The 25,082-nt window shown below is 44.1% G+C and overlaps 1 protein-coding gene across 3 annotated transcripts in view; it reads right to left on the reverse strand.

Moving 5' to 3' along the window:
- GALNTL5 (polypeptide N-acetylgalactosaminyltransferase like 5) overlaps positions 1–25,082 on the reverse strand; it is a 48,906-nt gene that overhangs the window by 14,772 nt on the left and 9,052 nt on the right. For all 3 annotated transcript variants that reach the window (XM_045086349.1, XM_004765988.3, XM_045086348.1), the window contains exons 3-6: positions 24,109–24,229; positions 17,072–17,238; positions 14,056–14,178; positions 4,906–5,155 (exon numbers count right to left, since the gene is read on the reverse strand). In XM_045086349.1, coding sequence (XP_044942284.1) covers positions 4,906–5,155; positions 14,056–14,178; positions 17,072–17,238; positions 24,109–24,229 — 661 coding nt within the window. The remainder of the gene's footprint in view (positions 1–4,905; positions 5,156–14,055; positions 14,179–17,071; positions 17,239–24,108; positions 24,230–25,082) is intronic.

Here is a 25,082-nt window from a genome sequence, read left to right on the forward strand (position 1 = left end):
CGGGTCCTGGGATCGAGCCCCGCATCGGGCTCCCTGCTCCGCAGGAAGCCTGCTTCCCTCTCTCTCTCTCTCTCTCTGCCTGCCTCTCTGCCTACTTGTGATCTCTGTCTGTCAAATAAATAAATAAAATCTTTAAAAAAATAATAATAAAAATAAAAAATTAAAAAAAATATTAAAAAAAAAATAAATGTTGTCTTCTTCTTGAGAGGGAACATCATCTTTAGAATTTGAGTACCCCCCCCCCGGGAACAAATATTGAATTGAGATTAGAGTTTACAAATCTCCCTTTCCAAGTACATTAAGTGTGTTACATTTACTTTTGGGAAAAACACAATGTTACAAAGCATCTTTTTTTGGTCCACCAATAGCAGGGCCCAATAACACCAAAGTAAGTAGTTTGAAAATGATTACATGTTCCTCTACTTATTCACTTTTTTAAAAAGTAGGTATTAAACACCTATGATGGGTTAGAGATAAATTAGTGAATCAACAGGTCAAGGTCCCAGCTCGTACGGGGGCAAGGGTGGCAAGAGGGACCCCAGCGTCACCATGGCCTTGGAGGAAGAGGATGGGACTGTGGATAAGGGTCCAGCGGTGAATGAGATGTGATCCAACTCCTGATGTATTTTGAAGATGGAACCAGCAGTTTCACTTACGAGTGGGATGTGGTGGAGGAGGAGGAGCAGAGTGAAGGCCAACCCCAGCATTTTGGCCTGGGTACCTGGAAGGGGGAGTTGCCGTGCACTGAGATGGGGATGCTGGGGGTGGGGGTAGATTTTGGTGGAAAGATTCAGCTGGGGACATGCTTGAGGTGTGGAGTCAGCATTCAAGTGGAGATGCCAGTAGGCAGTTGGAGGGAAGAGTCTGGCACTGGGCAAGCGGCTGGGGCTGGAGACAGAACTCTGGGAGTCCTCAGCTTAAAATGGGCAAGAAGCGCTTCGTGGGTGTGGGGAGGCGGAGAAGAGGATCCCAGAACTGAGGTTGGAGAGAAGATGAGGAATTGAGGAATCGGCAAAGGAGATGGGAGTGAGCAGATGGTGTGGGGGGTGGTTAGAAGGAAGACCTGGAGATTGTACTGATCTGGAGTCCAAGGGAGGATTCACAGTATATACAGTATATACCCAGGATATACAGTGCATAATGCACGAGGCATACAACATATGAGGTGTCAACTGTCATGGTATCAGTAAGGCTTTCAGTCAACACTAGGCTCTTAGTCGATAGAGAATTGGGGCATCAAAAGCTACATTCAGAGTTTTGACTGCATGGGGTGGTCAGTGTGTCTAACTCCTGTGTTGTTCAAGGTGAACTGTACATTATAACACATGTATCATGTATGATACATATTCTATAAATGACTGGTATCATGCTAAGTTTTTTAATGGCTTAATTTTTTATTTAGCATATTGTGAGAATTTTCCTTTTATAGTAATTAGCTTTCAAAAAACTTTAGGTAATATTCTACAAAGTATGATTATACTTTTTAACCATTTCGCTATTGAACATTTATGTTGTTTTTCTTTTTTAACTAATATAAATGTCAATGTGATAGATGTCTCTGTACTTCTCATTAACTCCTTAGGGAAGTGTTTCAAGAAGTGGAATTATTGCATTGAAGAATAACATTTATAAGATTTTTAATGTATATTAATGTATTAATTTTAATGTATATTAATATAATGTCAAATCATTTTCAAAAGCATGTGTGACTATATCTATACACATAGTGTAATCAAATTCCAAAAATGTTACTACTTAGCAAATACCAGGAGTAGTTTTCCTATTGAAATTTTTAGAGCCTAAAGCATACCTGATATGTGATACAGGGAAATACTATAAAATTATGTTAATTTTTTTGTAAATGTAACACTGCAACTACTTCTTACTGAAAGTAACTTCATTTTAAATTAAACAAGTTCATTTTGAGATGAACTCCAAATATTGATGCTTTTTAAAAAATTTTTGAGTAAATCATTATTTTTACATATTTAATGTTTAAATGAAGAGTATCTTTTTTTTTTTAAAGAACCGATAGTCTTTTTTTTTTTTAAGATTTTATTTATTTATCAGAGAGAGAGAGGGGGAGAGAGCGAGCACAGGCAGACAGAATGGCAGGCAGAGGTAGAGGGAGAAGCAGGCTCCCCGCCGAGCAAGGAGCCCGATGCGGGACTCGATCTCAGGACGCCAGGATCATGACCTGAGCTGAAGGCAGCTGCTTAACCAACTGAGCCACCCAGGCGTCCCTAAATGAAGAGTATCTTTACTCCTTTTCATTCTGAAGTCTGGGGGGTGCCTGGGTGGCTCAGTCGGTTAAGCACCTAGCTCTTGATTTCAGCTCAGGTCATGATCTCAGGGTCATGCGATCGAGCCCTGTGTAAGGCTCCCTGCAATCAGCTCGGGATTCTCTCCCTCACCCTCTGCCCCTCCCTACCCCACTCATTCTGAAGTCTGCAACAGTAAAATAGCAACCATTTATACTGATCACTTCCCCTGTGTCAGCCCTTAGGTTATGTTCTTTTTAAAAAATTACTTTTATTAACGTAAAATGTATTATTTGCGCAGGGTTACAAGTCTGTGACTCATCAGGCTTACACATTTCACAGCACTCACCATAGCACATACACTCCCCCAGTGTCCATCACCCAACCACCTTATTCCTACCCCCAACCCCCCAGCATTGGGTTATGTTCTTTACAAGCATTGGCCCATTTAATCTCTTCAATAATCTCGAGAGGTATGCATTTTATTATCATCATTTTACAGATGAAGATAGTGAAGCTATGAGGCAAATGGCCCAGCAGAGGGCTGCCTTATTGCACAACTCTGGGGATGACAACCACCTATAATCTTTGTGAACAGGGCCTCCTGGAGATGTGCAGTACACAGCCTATACAGCTGTACACAGCAGTCCTGAACAGCTAACAAGTGGTGGTTGGAGCAGAGCAAAAATGAGTTATACACTGGAAGGTGCATGAAGTGCTCTATTGCTCTAAAAACAAAGACATTTGGTGACATCTGCAAAGTAGGGTTTTAAGAAAACTAATGTAGCCACAGAGAAACTGGCATGAGGGAGTGGAGCCTCCAGGCCAGCTTGTCCCTTACAGTGTAGAGGCTAAACCCAGGACAGTGAGGGCCTAGACCATGGGGACAGGCAGAGAGATGGAGAGATGTACTGTGAGAGTCATCACAAAGGCTGAGTCCCCTGGAGCTGGTTAATCACTGAATCAGAGTAGGCAGTGGCAGATCGCAGGTGTAGTCAGGCTTCATGGCTGCATAGTACTCCACTATGATTCCAGCATAAAGTACTAAATAATCTCCCAGTTACTCCTTCTGGTTCTTAGTGTTTATTTCATCCTTGAATCTGGAGGCCAGGCTGTGTCCCAGGAGTAAGGGGCTCAGGGCAGGGGCAGTTACTGGGACCAAGGGAAGTAATAAAGATTTGGAACACCCACTGGGTGGGGAATGAATGCATAAAGAGATGGCAGACCAGCTTGAGGCTGGAGATCAACCATGCATGAAGCATCGGCTCACATCTTTTAAAGGAACAAAGAAAGCAGAAGGTGAACTTGATCAGACTTGGAGGTTTAAAAGGTTGCTGCGGCAGGCTGGAGGTCCTCGCAAGAAAAGCCACAGAAGAAGAATGAAATCATTGGGGCGCCTGGGGGGCTCGATTCAGTTGAGCATCTGCCTTCAGCTCGGGTCATGATCTCAGGGTCCTGGGATGGACCCCACATCAGGCTCCTTGCCCAACGAGGAGCCTGCTTCTCCCTCTCCTGCTGCTGCTCCCCCTGCTTGTGCTCTCTCTCTCAAGTAAATAAATAAAATCTTTAAAAATAGAGAAGAAAGAAACCATGAGAGGAAAAAAACAGAACTCAAAGAACTGGAGATCCTGATGATGTCCAGTGAGTAGGTGGGCAGGTGTGAGTGGGGCATAGCAGGGAAAAACTAGGAACATCTTGGGCTGTGGCCCAAGAGACAGATATCCAGTAATTTAGAAGATGAAAGGTCCAGGACATGGCTTTAGGAATAATAATAGCTAACAATGATAAACAATGATGTAGTAATTACCATGGACAGATACTGTTCTAAGCTTTGATATATACTAAGTCATTCTCACAACAACACTGTGAAGTGTGACGAACGTCCAGACCTCCCACATAAGGAAATAAGGTGCAGGGAGGTAAGTAACTTGCACAAGTTCCCAGAGCTCTAGTTAAACTAAAACAGAAACAAAGATCAAGGATTTGCTAGGCCACGGTGTTAGAAAATTTACTTGTGTAATTTGTAAAACACAGAGGTCGGTAATAGAGGAACAGGTGGAGCCCGGCATCAGTTCTCAGTAAATGTTGGTGGGCGGGGGGCTGGAGGAAGTCTCTTCGGAAATAGCCTCACAGATGAAGTTAAAGTCACAACATCAAATTGTTCTCATTTAGAAATACATTTTCCAAGACTAATAATTGAAATAATAGGAATAATAATAATAGGAGATAATAATAGGAAAATTGTATTCATATCTATAAAATTATAGATGAAAGCACTTAGATAAATGTTTTATATATGAATTTAGTCAAGACTTCTACCTTTTCTGGGCTATCCACAGTGCTAGAATTTTGTTCATTGACCACATGCAATTTCCTCCTAAGAACCAAGTCCACATTCTAAAGACGGACACCTGAAACCAGAGGGACACTGTCCATGGCAGTGTTCTTAACTGGACTGAGATTCTCATTTCCAATCAAAGAAACTAAAAACCTACCTAATTCTATTATTATAGACTTTTAGAAACAAGATAAACAACAAAAGAGTTCTCATTAAGCCCAAGAAACTGAAAGAACCATCTCTGAAATCTTCTATTTTTTCCCTAGGTCCCAATACATATTCCCATAACCTGAAGAAATGTCCTACCGGATGGGTCTAGTGGGTCCTTCTGGTCCATCCATCTCATAAGAGAAAACGTTATCCCATTTAAACTCTAGATGCCAGTTGAAAGCACCCCTTACTGCCGGAGATGGCCTGTACTCTAGGGTCTCGTGGTCGATGGGATCTATCAGAGGACACACCACCATTCTGGGGTCCTTGGCAATGGTATGCAGCAAAGGCTGCAGCCACACACGATTCACCTCGCAGTGGCTATCCAGGAACACCAGCACATCCCCTAAGGAGGCAAGAACAGGTTAGTGTTAGTGCATATGGCTTAAGACAGCTGACAGCCCAAATCAAAGTTCAGTGCAAGGAGTATCTGTTAAGCATTTACTGTGTTTGGCTTTTTAAGTGCTTCCAGATTCACTGGGGGTAGGTGGGTACTGGAAACACATACTTTATTTGGTACCATGTCATGTACCATGATGTGCCCTAGATGTTCAGAAGAAGCTGGTGAATTGTGGGTTAGAGAATGGATTGGGGAAGATTCTGAAGAAGCAGGTGTAACTGAGTTGGGCTTTAATTAAAAACAATTATGCTAAGTATTTTTGCTCTTGAGTTCAAGTTTTATGAACGTCTGCTTAGAGAACATGGTGGCAATCGGCATGGCCAAACTGAAGAATACATGTTGTTAAACTACCTTCATGGGCTCAAATTGGAAGGGACCTCAAAATTCAGGTGCAGAGTTTGGATAAAATCATGGGAAGGTATGAGAAACATTCCACGGTTGATCAGAAGACTTAATGTTGTCTCATCTCCAAACTGATATAGACTCAGTATAATTCTTATCAAAATTGCACCTGGTTCTTTTGAAGAAACTGATCCTAAAATGCATACAGAAAGGCGAGAAATCCACATTAGCTAAAATGATCATGAAAAAGAACAAAGTTGAAGGACTTCTGGATTTCAAAAACTACTACAAAGCTGTAATAATAAAACAGTATGACACTGGCATAGGGATAAGGAAGAGATCAAAGGGATAGAATTGAGAGTATAGAAATAAACCAAATATTTGTGGCTAGTTGACATTTGAAAAGGCTGCCCAGCCAGTTCAATGGGGGAAAGAATTAATCTCTTCCGTGAATGGTCCCAACACATCTGGGTATCCACATGAAAAAGAGGGGCGCCTGGGTGGCTCAGTTGATTAAGCATCTGGCTCTTGATTTCCTCGCAAGTCTTAATCTCAGGGTCATGAGTTCAAGCCCTGTGCTGGGCTCCACACTGGGCATGGAGCCTGCTTAAGAGAAAAGAGAAGAGAAGAGAAGAAAAAGAAAAACAATGAAGTTGGGCCCCCTCATGGCAAACAAAAACTAAGTCAAATGAATCACAGATTTAAAATGTCAGAACTAAAACTATAAAACTCTTAGAAGAAAACAGAAGCGTCTGCTGACCTCAGGTTAGATGATTTCTTAGATGTGACACCAAAAATACAAATGACAAAAGGAAAAATAAATAGGACTTCACAAAAATTAAAAACTTTTTGGGCTTAAACAGACACCATAAAGTTGAAAAAAAAATCCACAAAATGGGAGAAATTATTTGAAAATCACACATTTGATAAAGGACTTGTATCCAGAATATGTAAGGAACTCTTACAACTCGATAATAATAAAAAAAGATAACCTAACTTAAAAAATGGGCAAAGGAGGGGCACCTGGGTGGCTCAGTCAGTGAAACATCCTACTCTTTATCTGGGCTCAGGTTCTGATCAGGGTTGTGAGTTCAAGCCCCCTGTTGGGCTCCATGGTAGGAGTGGGGTCTACTTAAAAAAAAAAAAAATGGGCAAAGGCTTTGAAAAGACATTTCCCCAAAGAAGATATACAAATGGCTGATAAGCATATGAAAAGGTGCTCAACATCTTTAATCATTAGGAAAATGCTAACAAAATCATAGTGAGATAATATTTCATATCCACTAGGATGGCTATAATCAGAAAGGCAGCCAATCGCAGATGTTAATGAATTTGTGGAGGAATTGGAACCCTTGTCCATTGCTGACAGCAATGTAAAATGTTTCAGTCTCTTCCAAACATTATGTGGTAGTTCTTCAGAAGCTAAGCATACAGTTGCCATACAGCCCAGCATTCTACACAGTGGGAACACAAATACCCCAAAGAAAGAAAACTTAGGTTTATATAAAGTCTTGTACGTGAATGCTCATAGCAATATTCTTCCTAAGAGTAAAAGAGGCATAACTCAAGTGCCCATGACTGGATGAATGGAGAAACAAAATGGGAAACATCCACATAATGGGACATTATTTGGCAACAAGAGGGAATGAAATACTGACCCCTGCTATGACACGGACACATCACGCTAAATGAAAGGAACCAGTCCCAAGAGACCATTTGGATATAATTCCATTAAATGAAGTGCCTAGAATAGGTAAAAAAAAAATTAATGTATAGAAGGTAGATTAATGGTTTTGGAGGATTTGGTGGAGGGGAAGGGGAATGGGAGGAGAGGCGATGGCAATTGAGTCTCTTTGCAAAAAAACGTTCTAAAACTAGGTCATGGTGATGGTTCCATAATCCCGTGAATATAGTAAAAAACACTGCATTGCATACATTAATGGGTGAATTGCACGTAAATTATCTCAATAAATCCACAAACATCCTTAGGAAAGAAAGAGTACATCCTCCACTTTTTAACTCAATTACAAATATTCTTATGTGCAATTCACTTGGTATTTTAAATCATTTTTTAAAGAAGATTTTATTTATTTATTTGACAGACAGAGATCACAAGTAGGCAGAGAGGCAGGCAGAGAGGTGGGGGGTGGGGAGCAGGCTCCCAGCTGAACAGAGAGCCCAACGTGGGACTCAATCTCAGGACCCTGAGATCATGACCTGAGCCGAAGGCAGAGGCTTAACCCACTGAGCTGCCCAGGTACCCCTATTCTGTTCCTTTTAATCCACAGGGAGGACTGTTCCTTTCCCTGCCCTTGGTTACAAACCCGAGCTGGTGCAACACTTCCCAGGTTACTCTTTGATTCATTGAAAGTTTCACAGTTCCTTTAAGTTGGAAACACTGTCTCAATTCAGCCATGAGGATTTCCAGTTACAACCCAACTTGTTGTTACAAGTTAAAAACTTGCAACTGTGTTACAACCCAAACTTGGGCGACTGCCTGCAAAATGGCTCATTGTCCCTCCGCCCCTTCCCCCCAGCTGGGGGGGGGGGATACATGAAAATGGGCTTAGCATCACTCATGATCAGGGGACCGTGAATCAAAACCACAGTTATGATACTACTTCACACCCGGTAGAGTATCTATTGTTAAAAAGGACAAGAACTAAGAAGTGCTGGCCCTCGAGGATATGGAGAAAACAACCCTTGTGCTGTTTGTGGGGATGTAAACTGGCGCAGCCCACTACAGAAAATACTGTGGACTTTCCTCAAAAAATGATAAAATGGAACTAATTGAGCAATTGCACTTCTGGGTATACAGAAGGAAATGAAACTGCGATCCTGAGGAGTCACCTGGACTGCGCGTGCACTGCCGCGTTATTTACAATAGCCGAGACGTGGAAACAGCCCTGAGTGTCCACCGACGGATGAAGGGATGTACACGACAGGATATTATTAACGCATCAGCTGGAAAAATGAAGGAAATCCTGCCACTTGTGACAAGGTTGGACCGTGAAGGCATTAAGCTAAGTGAAATAAGCCAGAGAAAGAGGAATACCATATGATCTTACTTATATGTGAAATCTACAAAAGACCCTGAACTCTGAGGGTCAGAGAACAGACTGATGGGTGCCAGAGTGCGGCGGTGGGCGAGGTGGGGGAAGGTGGTCAACAGGTTCAGGTTTCCTGTTATAAGATGAATAAGTCTGGGCGCCTGGGTGGTTCAGTGGGTTAAGCCTCTGCCTTCGGCTCAGGTCATGATCTCGGGGTCCTGGGATCGAGTCCCAAGTCGGGCTCTCTGCTCAGCGGGGAGCCTGCTTCCCACCCCCCTCACTCTGCCTGCCTCTCTGCCTACTTGTGATCTCTGTCAAATAGATACAAATCTTTAAAAATAAATAAATAAATAACATCAAAATATTCTTGATTTTGCCTCTGAAGCAATCATTTTTAAGGTGTTGAAATGTTTGCTTTGCTTTGTTTTTTTCCTTGGGGGGGGCGGGGGAGGGGCAGAGGGAGAGGAATACTAAGCAGGCTCTGCACCCAGCACAGAGCCCAAGGCAGGACTTGATGATATCACGACCTGAGCCGAAGGTAGATGCTTAACCCACTGCACTACACAGGTGCCTCAATTTTAACATTTTCGTATTTTTTATTTCATCATTGTATTTCATAACTTTTAGTGGTAAGAAACATGTATATTAAAAAGGAGATAAAAGATAAATGTGGGGTACCTGGGTGGCTCAGTGGGTTAAAGTCTCTGCCTTCCGCTCAGGTCATGATCTCAGGGTCCTGGGATCAAGCCCTGCATCGGGCTCTCTGCTCAATGGGGAGCCTGCTTCCCCCACTCTCTCTGCCTGCCTCTCTGCCTACTTGTGATCTCTATCTGTCAAATAAATAAAATCTTAAAAAAAATAAAAGATTAAAAAAAAATAAATGTAGGGGTGCCTGAGTGGCTCAGTGGGTTAAGCCTCTGCCTTTGGCTCAGGTCATGGTCCCAGGGTCCTGGGATGGAGCCCTACATCAGGCTCTCTGCTTAGCAGGAAGCCTGCTTTCCTCTCTCTCTGCCTGCTTCTCTGCCTACTTGTGATCTCTCTCTCTCTCTCTCTCTCTCTATCAAATACATAAATAAATAAAATCTTTTAAAAAAAAGATAAATGTAGAGCTCAATGATGTATCGGAAAGTAAACACACATGTAAGTACCATGTAATCAAAACATAGCACCTGGGTAGCATCCTAGGATTGTGTGCTCTCCGACTCCTACCACAGCCCATTCAACACTCTGCTATAACCAAAGGTATAATTATGGCAATAACTTCTTGGTTGTTGTTGTTTTTTAGTTTTTCATCTAATCATGCATCCATAACAATACTGTAGCTCGGTCCTGCTGATTTTCCAACTTTATTCTTTTGCATTTAGCTTCTTTGGCTCCCTCACAACGACATGTGTTCATCCGTGCAGTTGGTATGGTACAGGTCCTTCACTGTTACTGGAATATTCTATCTCTATCGCTAGTCTGCCATCACCTTGTACATCGGTGCATCCAGGCACTCCGGAACTGAGCAATTTCACTTCCGGACATACACTCCATGGCCATGCCGTGCCTATCTGCCCAGAGACGGGGACCCAAGGATTTGTGCATTGGTAAGAGCCCCAAGTAGAAATAAACTCAATGTGACCCAGCAGCGGAATGGAAGAATAGTTTAGCCCAATCAAATAACAGAACTCTTCAGGGCTTTCCTTCTAATCACATGGGCCACATAAGGCCCATTAGCAGCTTCTGGGGATCAGGAAACCTCCTGGGGAGGGCATTGTTCCGTCTACCATCCTAGACGACACAGGTCCTCCTCCTGTTGAACACGAGGCAACACGCCCGCTCTCAGCACCACGCTAGGTTTGAACCCTCTGCTGTAGGGTATCAGCGGAAACCCACAGTTCGTCTCCACCTCCCTGGCCACCCGCTGACTGTCCAAACTGGTTCCGTGCAAGATACTCTTCTGTGTCCTCACCCCTAAGGCCGCGCTGCATTTGCTCCCCCAACACCTTCCTTCCACAGTGGATGACCCTCTCACCCTTTCCAAAGGTCCCTCATGTAAAGTGAGTTTCTCTGCACTAATTTTTTTCCACGAAATTCTCTTAACAGCCTTCTTACCTTATGTAAGCACTGACCCAGGGCGCCTGGATGGCTCAATCGTTAAGCATCTACCTCCAGCTCAGGTCATGATTCCAGAGTCTTAGGATCGAGCCCCGCATCGGGCTCCCTGCTTGGTGGGAAGCCTGCTTCTCCCTCTCCCACATCCTCTGCTTATGTTCCCTCTCTCGCAGCGTCTCACTCTGTCAAATAAATAAAATCTTAAAAAAAAAAAAAAAGTAAACCCTGACCCTCCCTAGAAGAGGCTGTTGGCCCCATCTACCTCACTGATAGGAAGCTCCTCCTTCCCCCAGGCAGCATGAATCCTTGGGTCCAGGGCAACACTGGCATTTCCTACTTACCCAAGGCTGCTTCCAAACCAGACCGACTCTGCTCCCCTGCAGCTGGGGGGTGGGGGGTGTGTGGTGGGCGGAATACCTCCTTCCCTTTAGGTTCACACCATCTGATGATGGCTTTCTCCTTTCTCCTTCTCGTTTGCAAAAAGCCCGCCTTCTGATTCTCCCAGTGGACTGCTCTCCCCCATCCCAGTCATTTCCCTTCGTTCCCGGGGACCAGCCCGGAGTTCACAGCGCTCCGTCTCAGCTCCTGCGGTTTATGGGCAACTTCTGTCATCCTGCGGGCAGCACTGCCGACCCAGACAGATGGCGGAGGCAACAAACATCAGGAAGAGAAAGCTCTCAGAGTAAGGACGATGGAGAGAGGCTGGGGTCTGCTATCCCACACCGGATGGCTTGGAAAGGCCTCTCTGATCAAGCAGCATTGGAACAGAGAACTGGGCAAAGTGATGCGGCAGGTCATGAAGATACACGGAGAAAATTCCAGCGGGAGACCTGATGCGCTGAGGCTCTGAGACAGGAGTGCGCTCGGTGTGTCCGAGGAGCGGCAAGGTCATCCGGGGTAGAGCGAGGGGCATGAGTAAGTGACACAGTGTGAGTGACAGTGGAGGACAGAGCTGCAGGCCCCCACCGCAGAGTCACTTGGCGATAGAGCAAATGCTACTTCCTCCAGGAAAGACCGACAGAGACCGGTCTACACATGCGCACGCGGGTTACCGTCACGCGACAACCCGTCCCCCTGTTCAGGAGGGTAGAATTTATGTGAAGCGTATCTCAATAGTTGATACAAATGAAGAAAAAAGAATAAATGTGCCCAGGTAGCCCATAGTAGTGCTGGATAAATCCTTGGCTGGAGGAGGGAACACGTGAACACATTAATGAGGGCTCACGAGCTGCTGCCCACCCCACAGGACCCCAGGGCTTCGCAGCGGGGAGCACGTCCTCATCCCCGGATGGGGCTGGCCAATATGGACAGATGGGCACATAGCAAGCACCAAGAAACTGCCAGAAGCGGATGGACAGATCAAGAATCATAGTTGAAGGGGCACCTGGGTGGCTCAGTGGGTTAAAGCCTCTGCACTCAGCTCAGGTCATGATCCCGGAGTCCTGGGATCGAGCCCGGCATCGGGCTCTCTGCTCAGCCGGAAGCCTGCTTCCCCTCTCTCCCTCTCCCTGCCTCTCTGCCTACTTGTGCTCTCTGTCTGTCAAATAAATAAATAAAATCTTTAAAAAAAAAAAAGAAGAATTGGGGCGCCTGGGTGGCTCAGTGGGTTAAAGCCTCTGCCTTTGGCTCAGGTCATGATCCCAGGGTCCTGGGATTGAGCCCCGTGTTGGGCTCTCTGCTCAGCAGGGAGCCTGCTTCCCCCTCTCTCTCTGCCTGCCTCTCTGCCTACCTGTGATCTCTGTCTGTCAAATAAATAAATAAAATCTTAAAAAAAAATCATAGTTGAAGATTGTAGCATAATCTACCAGATATGGAGGGCCGAGTCAAATTAGATGGGATGAGAATACAGAATGTCTGAAAAAAATTAGACATATAGGGAACCTACCACCAAAAAGATACAATGTATTCTTTTTAAAAACACATTGAAGTCTTGAAAAATTGACCCAGCTTGAAGACAAAAAAGTCTCCACAGAACAGTCCACAAATTCCAACCACAATAGAAATTAAGCTAGTGATGAGCAATTACTGATGTTTGAAAACTTTAAATCCCACTCCTCAAAAAATACCTGGATTAGAGAGGAAACCAGAAAAGATACCAGTGCCTTGACAGGTTATAGGACAATTTTATGTAATTTTCCAAACACGGATACTCTGTTTTACTAGATATTCAGCAAACAGAAAAGGACGGGGGCAGGGGAACACCCTATAATTCATTCTAGAAGTCTAGTAAAGCAAAGTATAGGAAAACAGTTCAAAAAAAGAAAAGTATAAGCTGATCTTACTTTTAGACATAGAGGCAATGTGTGTGTCTGTGTGTGTGTGTTTGTTGTGTGTGTGGGGGGGGTGGCAGGGGAGAGAGAAGTGTGTGTATTGTAAGATATCAGCATCCTATAAATCTAGGGGAAGGTTTATGTAAGCATTCTGTGGCTTTGACATTTTTCAAAATAAAAAATGAGTAAGACCTTTCACTTTAAAAAACAAAACAAAAACACCCAAAACTCTATGGTAGTTTTATGTCCCCCCTAAAAGATATATTCAAGACCTAACTTCAGGTCCCAGTACCTGAGAAGGTGACTGTATTTGGAAATAGGGTTGTTGCAGATGTAATTCATAAGGGTGAGGTCCTGCTGGAGTATGGGGGGGCCCTTGACCCAAGGGACACGCGGACACAGGGAGGAGGCCACGTGACCACAGAGACAGGGACAGGAGTGATGCCACTGCCTCTCAGCTCAGACTCCCTTCAGGGGACCCGGCCCGACAGTTTCCCAGGCTTTGGGAATCTGCTGCAGTAGTCACACCAAGGTCCCCCAGCCTCCCCGGGGACTCGCAACTAATGACAAGCACACTCCGAGTGTGTGTGTATGTGTGTGCATATGTGCATGTATGTTGGGGGTGGAAAGCCCGAGCTGGACCCCTCTCCTGGGCATCTGTGCTCTGGAGCTCCCCACTAGCCTACCTGAGCTTTGGAGAGCCGCACAGCCCACGGGAGCACTTAGCTTCGGGGTTTCCCATGCGACGGGCCACTGTACCATGGCCCCCACTGTCCCCATGCAGTGTTGCTCTGCCAGCTGCATGGGCAGCTCCATCTCAGTCCATATCTAGGGGAAACCCATCTAGTGACAGGGGCTGACATTATGGCCCCTGCAAAAAAATATACCTGTTTTCCGAAATAACGAATCGACATTTTGGAGCAGAATGGGTACTTTCAGAGTCCAAGTTTCCTCTGGCTGAAAGGCACTTCTGGTCTTCTGTTCATGCCAGTGGAGACTTGCAGGGACCCACGAGGTCCTGTTCGGGCAGGAAGGGCTCCGGCACACAGATAACGGGTCAGGTCCTGAATGAAAGAAAGGCTCATACCTGAAGCACGAGCGGCTCCAATCAGCCTCGATCGGATCAGTCCCTCTCTCTGCTTGTTTCTTATTAATTTAATCTTTCCCCGAAAAATTTCCAGGCGATGGTCTAGTTTCTCTTTCAAATCATCTGGGAAAAACAAACGAAACAAAACAAAACTCAACTCTTGACAATGTATAAACTACAACTACAGAGAATAAAACAACTTATCACAATTTCGACTAATTCCTAAAAGCTATGTTCTTCCACAGAAGTTCTAATCTTAAAAACTTCACCCTGAGTGCCTGGGTGGCTCAGTGGGTTAAGTGACTGCTTTTGGCTCAGGTCATGATCCCATAGTCCCGGGATTGAGTCCCGCATTGGGGTCCCAACTTCATGTGGAGTCTGCTTCTCACTCTGACCTTCTTCCTTATCATGCTCTCTCTCTCTCAGATAAATAAATGAAATCTTAAAAACAAACACTTCACATGAAAAAATATTTATGATGGATTCACCATATTTTTAAAAAAAAAATTATGGTTTTCTGTTTGAAAAAAAAACACAAAAAACAAAAAACAAAACAAAACAAAAAAACCAAACACTTCACCCTATATGAGGAAGAGAAAGAAACAGGCGTCGGCATTGAGATACTCTGCACACATCCTTCTGTGTTTCTAATGAAATACCTCTATTTTGATAAATCACTGTTGAAATTTTAATTGAAAAAGCCTGACCTGTAGCTCTCCTGAGCAACACGACTTTCTCGCTTTCAGCTGTGCAAAGTGGCTCAGCTCCGTCCCCGGGGAGGACCGCCCACTGCAGCAGAGCCAGCCCGGGGTTGGGGGGTGGAGGGTGAGGGTGGCGGGGTTCGCATTAGGGTTAGGGTTTCTTGGGTATGTTTGAGCATCTAAATGGGTCAGACAGTAGCCTCCTTGGTGCGGCAGGTGAAACCACGTCCTAGGCGAGCCGAGAGGGAGGAGGAGAAGTCAGCACATCTGGTCTGGCAGCAGCCAGATGCTGGGCACCAGTGGTGATTCCCCTGGGGCCGAAGCTTCCGAGCGGTCACTGGGTGCACCTCTGAACTCATGGTGTGGGCCTTTTTTTTTCTTTTTTCAGACTTTTTTTTTTTTTTTTGACAGAGAGAAAAAAGCACAAACAGGGAGCCGCAGGCAGGGGGAGGAGCTTCCTACTGAGCAGGGAGCCCAACATGGGACTCGATCCCAGGACTTTGGGATCATGACCTGAGCCGAAGGCAGATGCTTAACCGACTGAGCCACCCAGGTGCCCCATCATGGCATTGTTCTGAAAGCCTTGGGGAGCTGTTCCATGGCCATCCTGGAACTGTATGTCACAGCAGGGCCCTCCTCCTTCTCAGCGAGCGGTCAGAACTCCACAGTGTCGCAGAAGATCCTCTCCCCCATCCCATCCCCCCCCCAGCCTGCGGCCAGACGTGGGTCTCAGTGTGACTGATGAGGTTAGGAATCTGACCGTCTCCGCACCTCGCCTCCCGCGCACAACAGCAGAAACAAACAATGGCTCCCGGAGAGATAAGGTCATGAACGGTAGTGCTGGGCACCAAGCGAAATTCCTACGTGCGGCCGACATCAGCTTGAGCAGTTTCTCCACCTTCCCTCTGACGCACCTAGAGTCACTTCCCCACCGGTGAACCTCCCGGGCCGGCCTCTTTTCTAGCCGATCCGCCTTCCTGCTGTCTCTCCTCTTCCTTCCCCAGCCCGCGTGGGTCCGATTCACAGCGGATTCGGTTAACTTTCAGGCAGGATCTCTCTCCAGTCCTGACATATTGCTCCATATTGGGGAATGGACCCCACAGGCATCTGCAGACTCCAAGAAGTTTTCGTTCATCTGGGTCCTCTCGGCTTGCCTCAGGTTTATAATTTGGTTATAAAGCAGATGACTCATTTCAAAGGCCAAGTGCCTTCCGTCAGATCTCGTGCTGGTATCACAACTCCTTCCAGCCGGCGGGCAGGGGGGACACGCACTGGGCTGTGGGTCGTGCGGCGAGAATTCTCTAGGAGGGGGCGCCTGGCTGCTGCAGGAGGCTGAGCCTCGGAGTCTTGGTTTCGGCTCCAGCCTGATCTTGGCTTAGGGTCATGGGATCAGGCCCTATCCGGGCTCAGGGTGGAGTCTGCTTGCGCTTCTCTCCTCCTCTTCCCGGCCCCTCCCCTCCTTTCTCTATCTCTCTCTCAAATAAATAAATCTTTTTTAAAAACTTTTTTTAAAAAAGAATTCTTTGTGGGGCGCCTGGGTGGCTCAGTGGGATAAGCCTCTGCCTTTGGTTCAGGTCATGGTCTCAGGGTCCTGGGATCGAGTCCCGAGTCGCGCTCTCTGCTCAGCCGGGAGCCTGCTTCCTCCTCTCTCTCTGCCTGCCTCTCTGCCTACTTGTGATCTCTCTGTCAAATAAATAAATAAAATCTTTAAAAAAAAAAAAAAAGAATTATTTCCCGAGGAGGACTTGGGTCCTATCACTCCCCTGCATTAAGCCTGCCACAGCACTCCACTTCTCCACAGAAAATTCCAGTAGCGCCCTTCACAAGCCGTGTGGTCTTATTATAGCTCTGGTTTTATGTCCACCCCTTCCCCCAACACTACACACACACACACACACACACACACACACTACATGAAGTACAGAACTATTCCCAACTCACCACATTACCTCTGGCCTCTAGGCCCTTATGGTGCTGTGGCCTCTGCCTAGAACACTCTTTCCCTCCTCTCCAGTTGGGCACTTCAGACCTCAGCGGAGCTATCACTTCTTCCTGAGTGTCCTCCACGATCCCTGAAGACCAGGTTGGTCTTATGTTGCCCCTACATTTAGTCACCTCATGGAAGCACTCACCACCCGTGAGCCCCACACCACAGGACAGGGACCAGCGCTTACATCCCCACCGGTGTGCCCACAGCTTCTGCCTTGACACCCGCCAAGTGGAAAATGTCTAGAAAGGGTAAAGTCACACACGGGCCGTCAGAGACCGCACTGCCTTCAGAGCCCACGACATAGGCAGATGGCGTTCTGTCTTACCAAAGTCGCTCATGTCATCTACCAAAACAATTTCTTCAAGGAGGTAATGTGGAGTGAGGTTTATGACACTGGACATGGTCCGAAACAAGGCGTTAAATTCCTCATTGTAGAAGCAAATGACCACGCTGGCAGTAGGTAGGTTGGCTGGGTAATGTTTTTGAAGACACCTACAGGCATCAATAAAGGGGAAAAAAAAACACAATTTGGGATCTCGCTGAAGCACCTTTCTTTATTTGCATTTTTCTTCTTCATTCCCTTAACTGACATTTATGATAATAAGGTAACAGTTGAAAATACCAAAATTAAAATACAAAAGCTTCTTTACTCTCGTATGATATTCTAGTATTTTCTAAATTACTCTTTCCTGAATGTCAGCAATAATTGCTCTTCCCTGGATGCGCTGTTTTGGCCGTCTTAACTCTAGGCTGAACATGGTATAACCATGAATTGTACCTATATTTCTGTTTCTATTATAGAAGCATATTAATACACTTACACACATTGAAGGTTCAGATTAACTTCATTTTGTCACCTTCAGAGAGAATCCCGTGCTTTAGCTTGCTGCAGAACAGAAATGCAGTGGGTGGGGTGCCTGGGTGACTCAGTGGGTTAAAGCCTCTGCCTTCCGCTCAGGTCAGGATCCCAGGGTCCTGGGATCGAGCCCCGCATCGGGCTGTCTGCTCAGCCTGGGAGAGGAAGAGAGAGGAAGGAGCCTGCTTCCTTCTTCTCTCTCTCTCTCTCTCTCTGCCTGCCTCTCTGCCTACTTGTGATCTCTGTCAAAAAAATAAAATAAAAATATTAAAAAAAAAAGAAAAAAGAAATGCAGTGGGTATGGCATGACTGGATTTCTTCCAAGGATTTGACAGAAATGTGTTCTTTCTTTCGTGCACATGAGAAAAAAAATAGGAGCTGAATTCTAATAATATTAGTTATTAGCTATTAATTATTGTTTGAATTGCTACATTATCTGGTTCATTCTGAGACGTATTTTGGTTGTCAAGGACAGACATACTACAGCTAGCTTAAGCATAAGGAAGGGAAACCTCTCGGAAGGGGACTCAAATGTCCCACAGGACCTAGTGACAGACGTGCCACTAGAGCCTTCAAGAATGACTGGATGATGATTCACAGACCTTATACCCCTCGGGCAAATAATACATCGTATGCTAATAAAATAATTAATTAAAAAAGAAGAATGACTGGGGCAAGAAGCTTGAGAGTCACTTAGACACTCGGTCCACTTCTGTTCTTGCCTTTCCGTCTGGGAGTAACAGTAGCTACAACATCATCAGCCTACCTCATGGGTTGGGAGGGTTCAATGAATTAGAATGTCCAATGTTCAGAACAGTGCCTGGCAGACTGTTAATATCACATGAGGCTCATTATATGATTTTTTTTTTTTTAAAGATTTTATTTATTTATTTATTTGACAGAGAGAGATCACAAGTAGACAGAGAGGCAGGCAGAGAAAGAGAGAGGAGGAAGCAGGCTCCCTGCTGAGCAAAGAGCCCGATGCGGGACTCGATCCCAGGACCCTGAGATCATGACCTGAGCCGAAGGCAGCGGCTTAACCCACTGAGCCACCCAGGCGCCCTCATTATATGATTCTTATCCTCTCCCTGCAACCTGGGCAACAGCAGCATAACCCATGGTCCAGCACCCAAGGAGAAACCGGTATGACTTCCTCTTTCTCAAAAAGTCACAAATAAGGATTCATTGGCCCAGCTGGGCTCAGGGGCCCATGGCTGGGCTAATGGACTGTGGCCAGTGCGTGGGGTCCAAATCAAAAGTCACTATGCCCCCTGCAACTTAATGGAAAGAGAAGTGGGGCAGAAAATGCCAGGAAAGGATGCCTCCACTACACCCCACACAGAACCTCAGCATCTCCACGGGCAGGTGTCGCTATGGAGGAAGAGAGACTTGCTTAGTGAGCATTTTTACCCAACACTAGAGGAAGTTGCGCCTAGCACACAGAAGCTGCCATCATGCTCCTGGGAGTGGGACCAGGGAAAGGCTGAGCAGCTGAGAAGGGCGTCGGGGGGAGGCATCCTTCACGCAGCTTCACAGAGACAAGCAGGAAAACCACCCCTAGGCTTAAATTCCAGGAAGATCATTGAGTTCTCAAAGAGGAAGTAGATGAGACACGGAGGTGGGGGACAACGGGAGGAGAACACAAGAACGAGGGACATGATGGTCCAGGGTGGACTCATCTCTAGCATCATATTCAGTCCCGGCGCATCGTTTTAAGAAAACTGTAGATAAACGAAGTCCCTCGGGAGGAACGAGACAGTGGCAGTGAGGGGGCCTGCGACTACGTCACACCAGGACTCTCTAGGCCCCTGGGTGCACGAGTTTCTCCAAAATTAATTGATAAATGTTGCTGTGGTCTTTTGGGGCCTAAACTTTTCTCACCTAAGGAAGCAGTTTTTCAGGGTAAAAGAGTTTGGTGGTCTTTGGTTAGCTGCCCTATTCTTTGCTGATCATACAGATTAACACGCGTATGGTATAAACCAGGACTGTTGTGAGTTGAATTGTGTCTCCCCTACATTCACATGTTGAAGTCTGAACCCGCAGTATCTTAGGATGTGGCCTTATTGGGAAGTGGGATTGTTGCAGAAGCAATGAGGGAGGTGTCATTAAGGTGACCTAGTCTGAGAAGCCTGGGGTCCTTGCAAAAAGGGAAAATTACGGCACAGAGACAGACACAGAGTGTATTAAGCAGCAAGCAAGGGCACTGGCTTACACACCTTGTGCACTAAGACAGGAGAAAAAGAAAAAGCAATGGAACTGGGGGTATGTTGACTTGTCCCCTTTGTGGATATAATAAAAAAAAAATATATATATGTATGTGTATATATATATGTATAAATATATATATATTTCCAGGTTTTCTGTGATTTACAGTTAAAAGAAATCTGTACACTTATTAATTACAAAAGGCTAAATGGTTGTTTTACAGTGCAGAAACCTGACAGCTTCCATTTCAGGCAAGTGACTAAAAGTAATTTCACCCTCAGTCACTTCACCAGTAAATGGGACAAACAGACATCGAGTGTCTCCTGATGTGATGCTCTGAGGATGACACAAAATCTCACCTAATGGTGTTCCTGCCAAAAAGCACGACCTGGATTTGATCTCAAGGAAACATCAAACTCAAACTGAGGAACATTCTAGAAAGTAGCTGGTTAGATCTCTTAAAAAGTTTTATAGTCAAGAAAGATAAAGACTTAGGAGTGGTTTCAGATGAAAGAAAACCAAGGGCTTGGGAACTCCACATGCAATCGGGGGTCTGGGTTGGGTCCGAAGGATGCCAGTGGGGCAACTGCAAACATCTGAATCATGTCTGTAGATTAGCTAGAGGTATTACATTAATGTTCACTTCCTGGTGTTGTTTATTGTTCTGGTTCTGAAGATGTTAGCATTTGGGGACTCTAAGAAAAGGCTATACAGGAAGTCCTTGAGATAGTTTGACAACCATTTTGTAAGCCTGACATAATTTCAAAATTGAAAAGTCAAAAGATAAAAAACTGAATCAGAAGACCAATCAACATAAAAATGTACTCTCCAAAAAGCTGTATCAAATACTTCCATAGCTACAGAAAATAACCATGCAAATTTTAAGACACAACTGAAATGGAAATCCCATTTAAAGCAATCATAAGCTTAGCATGAGGATGGCTGAAAATCTGCTTGGACCCCAATAGAAGTAGTCATTCCTGGTAGTTGAAGTTTATTTTAAACACAAGTGTACCTTGTACATAATTGAATTTCCTATTAAACAAGTTAATATTCTGAATATTAAAACTTCCAAGTTCACTTCTCTCTATAGACACTCTCTCTAAAGTTTCTGTCCTTCCTAACAATCACGTGATGGGAGAAAGGAAGCAAAGGCAGCTGCACTATTTTAGAAGAGTTGATGGTGTGGCAAGAAATTCATCGCTTACAGGCATTCAAAAATATTGCTTTCTTTTATGGGAGTTCACTATCCAGTTAAGACAAAAGTGGTCCCTGGGGTGCCTGGGTGCTGCTGTCAGTGAAGCTTTTGACTCTTTGATTTTGGCTCAGGTCATGATCTCAGGGTCCTGGGATGGAGTCCTGCATCAGGCTCCATGCTCAGTGGGGAGTCTGCTTAGAAATCTCTCTCCCTCTGCATCTGCCTCCCCAATATAAATAAATAAATCTTGAAAAAAACAGCCGTCCTCTAAATTAAGTTCATATCAAGTTATATGGTTTGAATAAATTGAAATTCTTTTTCTTTCATCATGACCCAGATAGACTATGTCATCACGTGTAAACCCTACATCTCTCGAGTGTGCCGCACCTTAAGTGATATTTAGCTACCTATGTGCTTTATTGATTTGTATATTTGTGGTTTGAAATGTTCGTGTTACACACAAGTTGCAACAAGACACAGTGGGCCCCCCTTCTCCTGTTTCCTAGAGCCTGGATTTTGTCTTCTGCATGACAGGAAGATGCCTATATTCCTTAAGTAGTTCTCATTTATTTCAGAAAGAATATCAACCCTCTTGAGCTGGAAACCATCCGAACCACTAAGGCACAGGTGCTACAACATGAATGAACCTTGGGGACATGATGCTACGTGGAATAAATCGGGCAATTATTGTATGATTCCATTTTTACGAGGTACCTAGAGTAGTTAAAATTCACAAAGACAGAACGTACAAAGGTAGTTGTGGGGACATCAGAGGGAGGGAAGGATGGGAGTTAGTGTTTAATGAGAAAGTTCTGGAGAGGGATGGTGATGATGGTTCTGAAATACTGTGAAGGTCCTCAATGCCCCGATTCATATAGTTAGAAATGGTGCAATGGTACCTTTTACATTATGTCCAATTTGCCACCAGTTAAAGAAAAAAAAAGGCACCAACACAAAGGAAAACAATAAGAAAAAGCAGATTTTGAATAAAAAATAGGTAGCTGTCTGAAGCATTTTGTACCAGAAATATCCCTTTAGCCAAATGTCCTAACTGGTAATTTGATAAAAAGATCCTGTGGGTGATGCAATTCTTGTAAATCCCTAGAACACATTTGGTGTGACTGGGGAAGGTGTTCTCTACACGATAAACTCTAGAATTTTGAAATAGGCTCTTGAATCATCAGACTCCAAGTCCTAAAAACAGGAAGACTTCTAATATGCCAAAATTAAAATCTGGTTAGTAACTGTTTAAAAAATTAATATGTATTCATTTATAGACCTGTACACTGGAAAACTATAAGACATTCATGAAAGAAATTAAAGAAGACACAAATAAATGGAAAGATACTCTGTGCTCATGGATTGGAAGAACTTGGCATGGTTAAGATGTCCCTACTACCCAAAGCAATATACAGATTCAATGCAATCCATATCAAAATTCCAATAGCATTTTTCATAGAAATAAAACAAAGAATCCTAAGATTTGTATGAAACCACAGAAGATGCTGAAGAGGTAAAGCAATTTTGAGAAGACAAGAACAAAGCTGAAGGCATCATCCTCTCTTGATTTCAAACTCTATTACAAAGCTATGGTAATTAAAACAGTTTGGTATTGGCATAAAAACAGACACACAGATCAACAGAACAGAATACGGTCCAGAAATAAAATCATGCATATGTGATTAATTATGACAAAGAAGCCAAGAATATACAGTGCAGAAAGGATGGTCTCTTCAATAAATGGTGATGGGAAAACCGAATAGCCACATGTGAAAGAATGAATGTGGACCACTATCTTACACCATACACAAAAATTAACTTGAAATAGATTAAAGACTTGAATGTAAGACCTGAAACCATAAAAATCCTAGAGAAAAACAAAGACTATAAGCTTCTTGACATCAGTCTTGGTGATAACTTTTTGGATCTGGCACCAAAAGCAAAGGCAGCAAAAGTATCAATAAATAAGTGGGACTACATCAAGCTAAAAAGCCCCCACAGGGCAAAGGAAATTACAAACAAAATGAAAAGGCATCCTACTGAATGAGACAAAGTCATCTATCTGACAAGGGCTTCATATCTAAAATTTACAAAGAATTCATAAAACTCAACAGCAAACAATTCAGTTTAAAAAAATGGGCAGAAGATCTGAATAGACATTTTCCAAAGAAGGCAGACAGACGGCCAACAGGTACAAGAAAAGGTGCTCAGCATCACTCATGATCGGGGAAGGGCAAATCAAACCATAATGAGATACCGTCTCGCACCTGTAAGGATGGTGTTGTCGAAAAGACAAGAAAGGACGAGTGTCGGAGAGGATGCAAAGAAAAGCGAATCCTGGTGCAGTGTTGCTGGGAAGGCAAACGGGTGCAGCCGCTGTGGAAACCAGTACAGAGGGTCTTCAAAAAGTTAAAAAGGGGGCTAACATAAGACCCAAGGATTTCACTTCTGGGTTTGCATTTGAAGAAAATGAAAACACTAAATCAAAAAGATACATGCACCCCCATGTTCCCGGCAGCATTATTTACAACAGTCAAGATATGGAAACAACCTAACTGTCCATCAGCCCATGAATGGGTAAAGAAAACGTGCTATGATACACACAACGGAATACTTTCCAGCATAAAAAAGAATGACATCTTTCCTGAGGGCATTACACTAAATGAAATAAGTCAGAAAGATAAATACAATATGATCTCACTTACATGAGGAATCTGGAAACAAACAACAACCAAACCTCCAAAACCCAACCTCATCAATACAGAGAATGGACTGGTGGTTGCTGGGGGGTGGGGGGTACAAAGCTCCAGTGTAAAATAAGTAAGCCGTGGGGATATAATGTCCACATGGTGACTACAGATAAGAACTATACTGCTTATTTAGAAGTAGCAAAGAGAGCAGATCTTTAAAGTTCCCATCACACACACATACACACACACACACAAACTTTTTTAACTATACATGGTAGCCAAAGTTATATAGACTTATTGTAGTGATTATTTGGCCACATATACATAAATGTCATATCATTATGTTGTATACCTGAAACTAATATAATCTCATATGTGAATTATACCTCAATAAAAAATGAGGATTAACATACATTTTATTCCTCGTATCTGGCACATCTCTCTCACTGCCCAAGCTTTTACTGAGAATGGCATTAAATCCATATTTTAAAAATCCAGCAATATATTCTGGCTTTGAATAGTTAGTATCTTTACCTGCAAGAAAGGGCAATTATAGTTACGTACATACAGATTACTACCACCAGATAAAGGATAATAAGAACAACTATATCCTGAATTCACTCCCTTTATAATGAGCCAGGTGTTTTCCTGGAATCTACACTACCTCCAGGTGATAAGGCTAAAATCAAAGCAGATTCCTCCACTAAGTATGGACAAGTTAGCCTTTGGTCATTCAGTCTCTTCAGGGAAGGAAGTGCTTGGTCTCCTTGGTCCTATCATGACTCACCACTGTCGTGTGAAGTTAGCTGTCACTGAAGGATTTAGGAAAGGCGGGGAAGGAGAGCTAAAACCCCAGCCCAGAACTTCCATTGCAGAGAATAAAACAAGAGGCCAGACGCCAACCCAAACGTAACAGTCATAACAATAAATGAAGATGGGGTAAATTTCCTATTAAAAGATAAACACTCTTATTTGTCAATGAAGAAACAAAAATATAATCATGAAAGATAAACGGCATGAATGAAAATGGTAAAAGAAGAGTCTAAGAATACAGGAGTCAAAGTATCACTTAAAAAAGTACAGAATTCAGGGCGCCTGGGTGGCTCAGTGGGTTAAGCTGCTGCCTTCGGCTCCGGTCATGATCTCAGGGTCCTGGGATCAAGCCCTGCATCAGGCTCTCTGCTCAGCGGGGAGCCTGCTTCCCTTCCTCTCTCTCTGCCTGCTTCTCTGCCTACTTATGATCTCTGTCTGTCAAATAAATAAAATCTTTAAAAAAAAAGTACAGAATTCATTGGAAGGAGCATCCAGATAGTTATTTACACTTACGGCAAGAATAAGTCACAATAAAGACTAGGTAGGGATGAGCTTGCAGACACCAAACATTGCT

The sequence above is a fragment of the Mustela putorius genome, unplaced genomic scaffold (assembly GCF_011764305.1).
Source record: "Mustela putorius furo isolate JIRA1106 unplaced genomic scaffold, ASM1176430v1.1 tig00000929_pilon_pilon_pilon, whole genome shotgun sequence".
Taxonomy (NCBI): domain Eukaryota; kingdom Metazoa; phylum Chordata; class Mammalia; order Carnivora; family Mustelidae; genus Mustela; species Mustela putorius.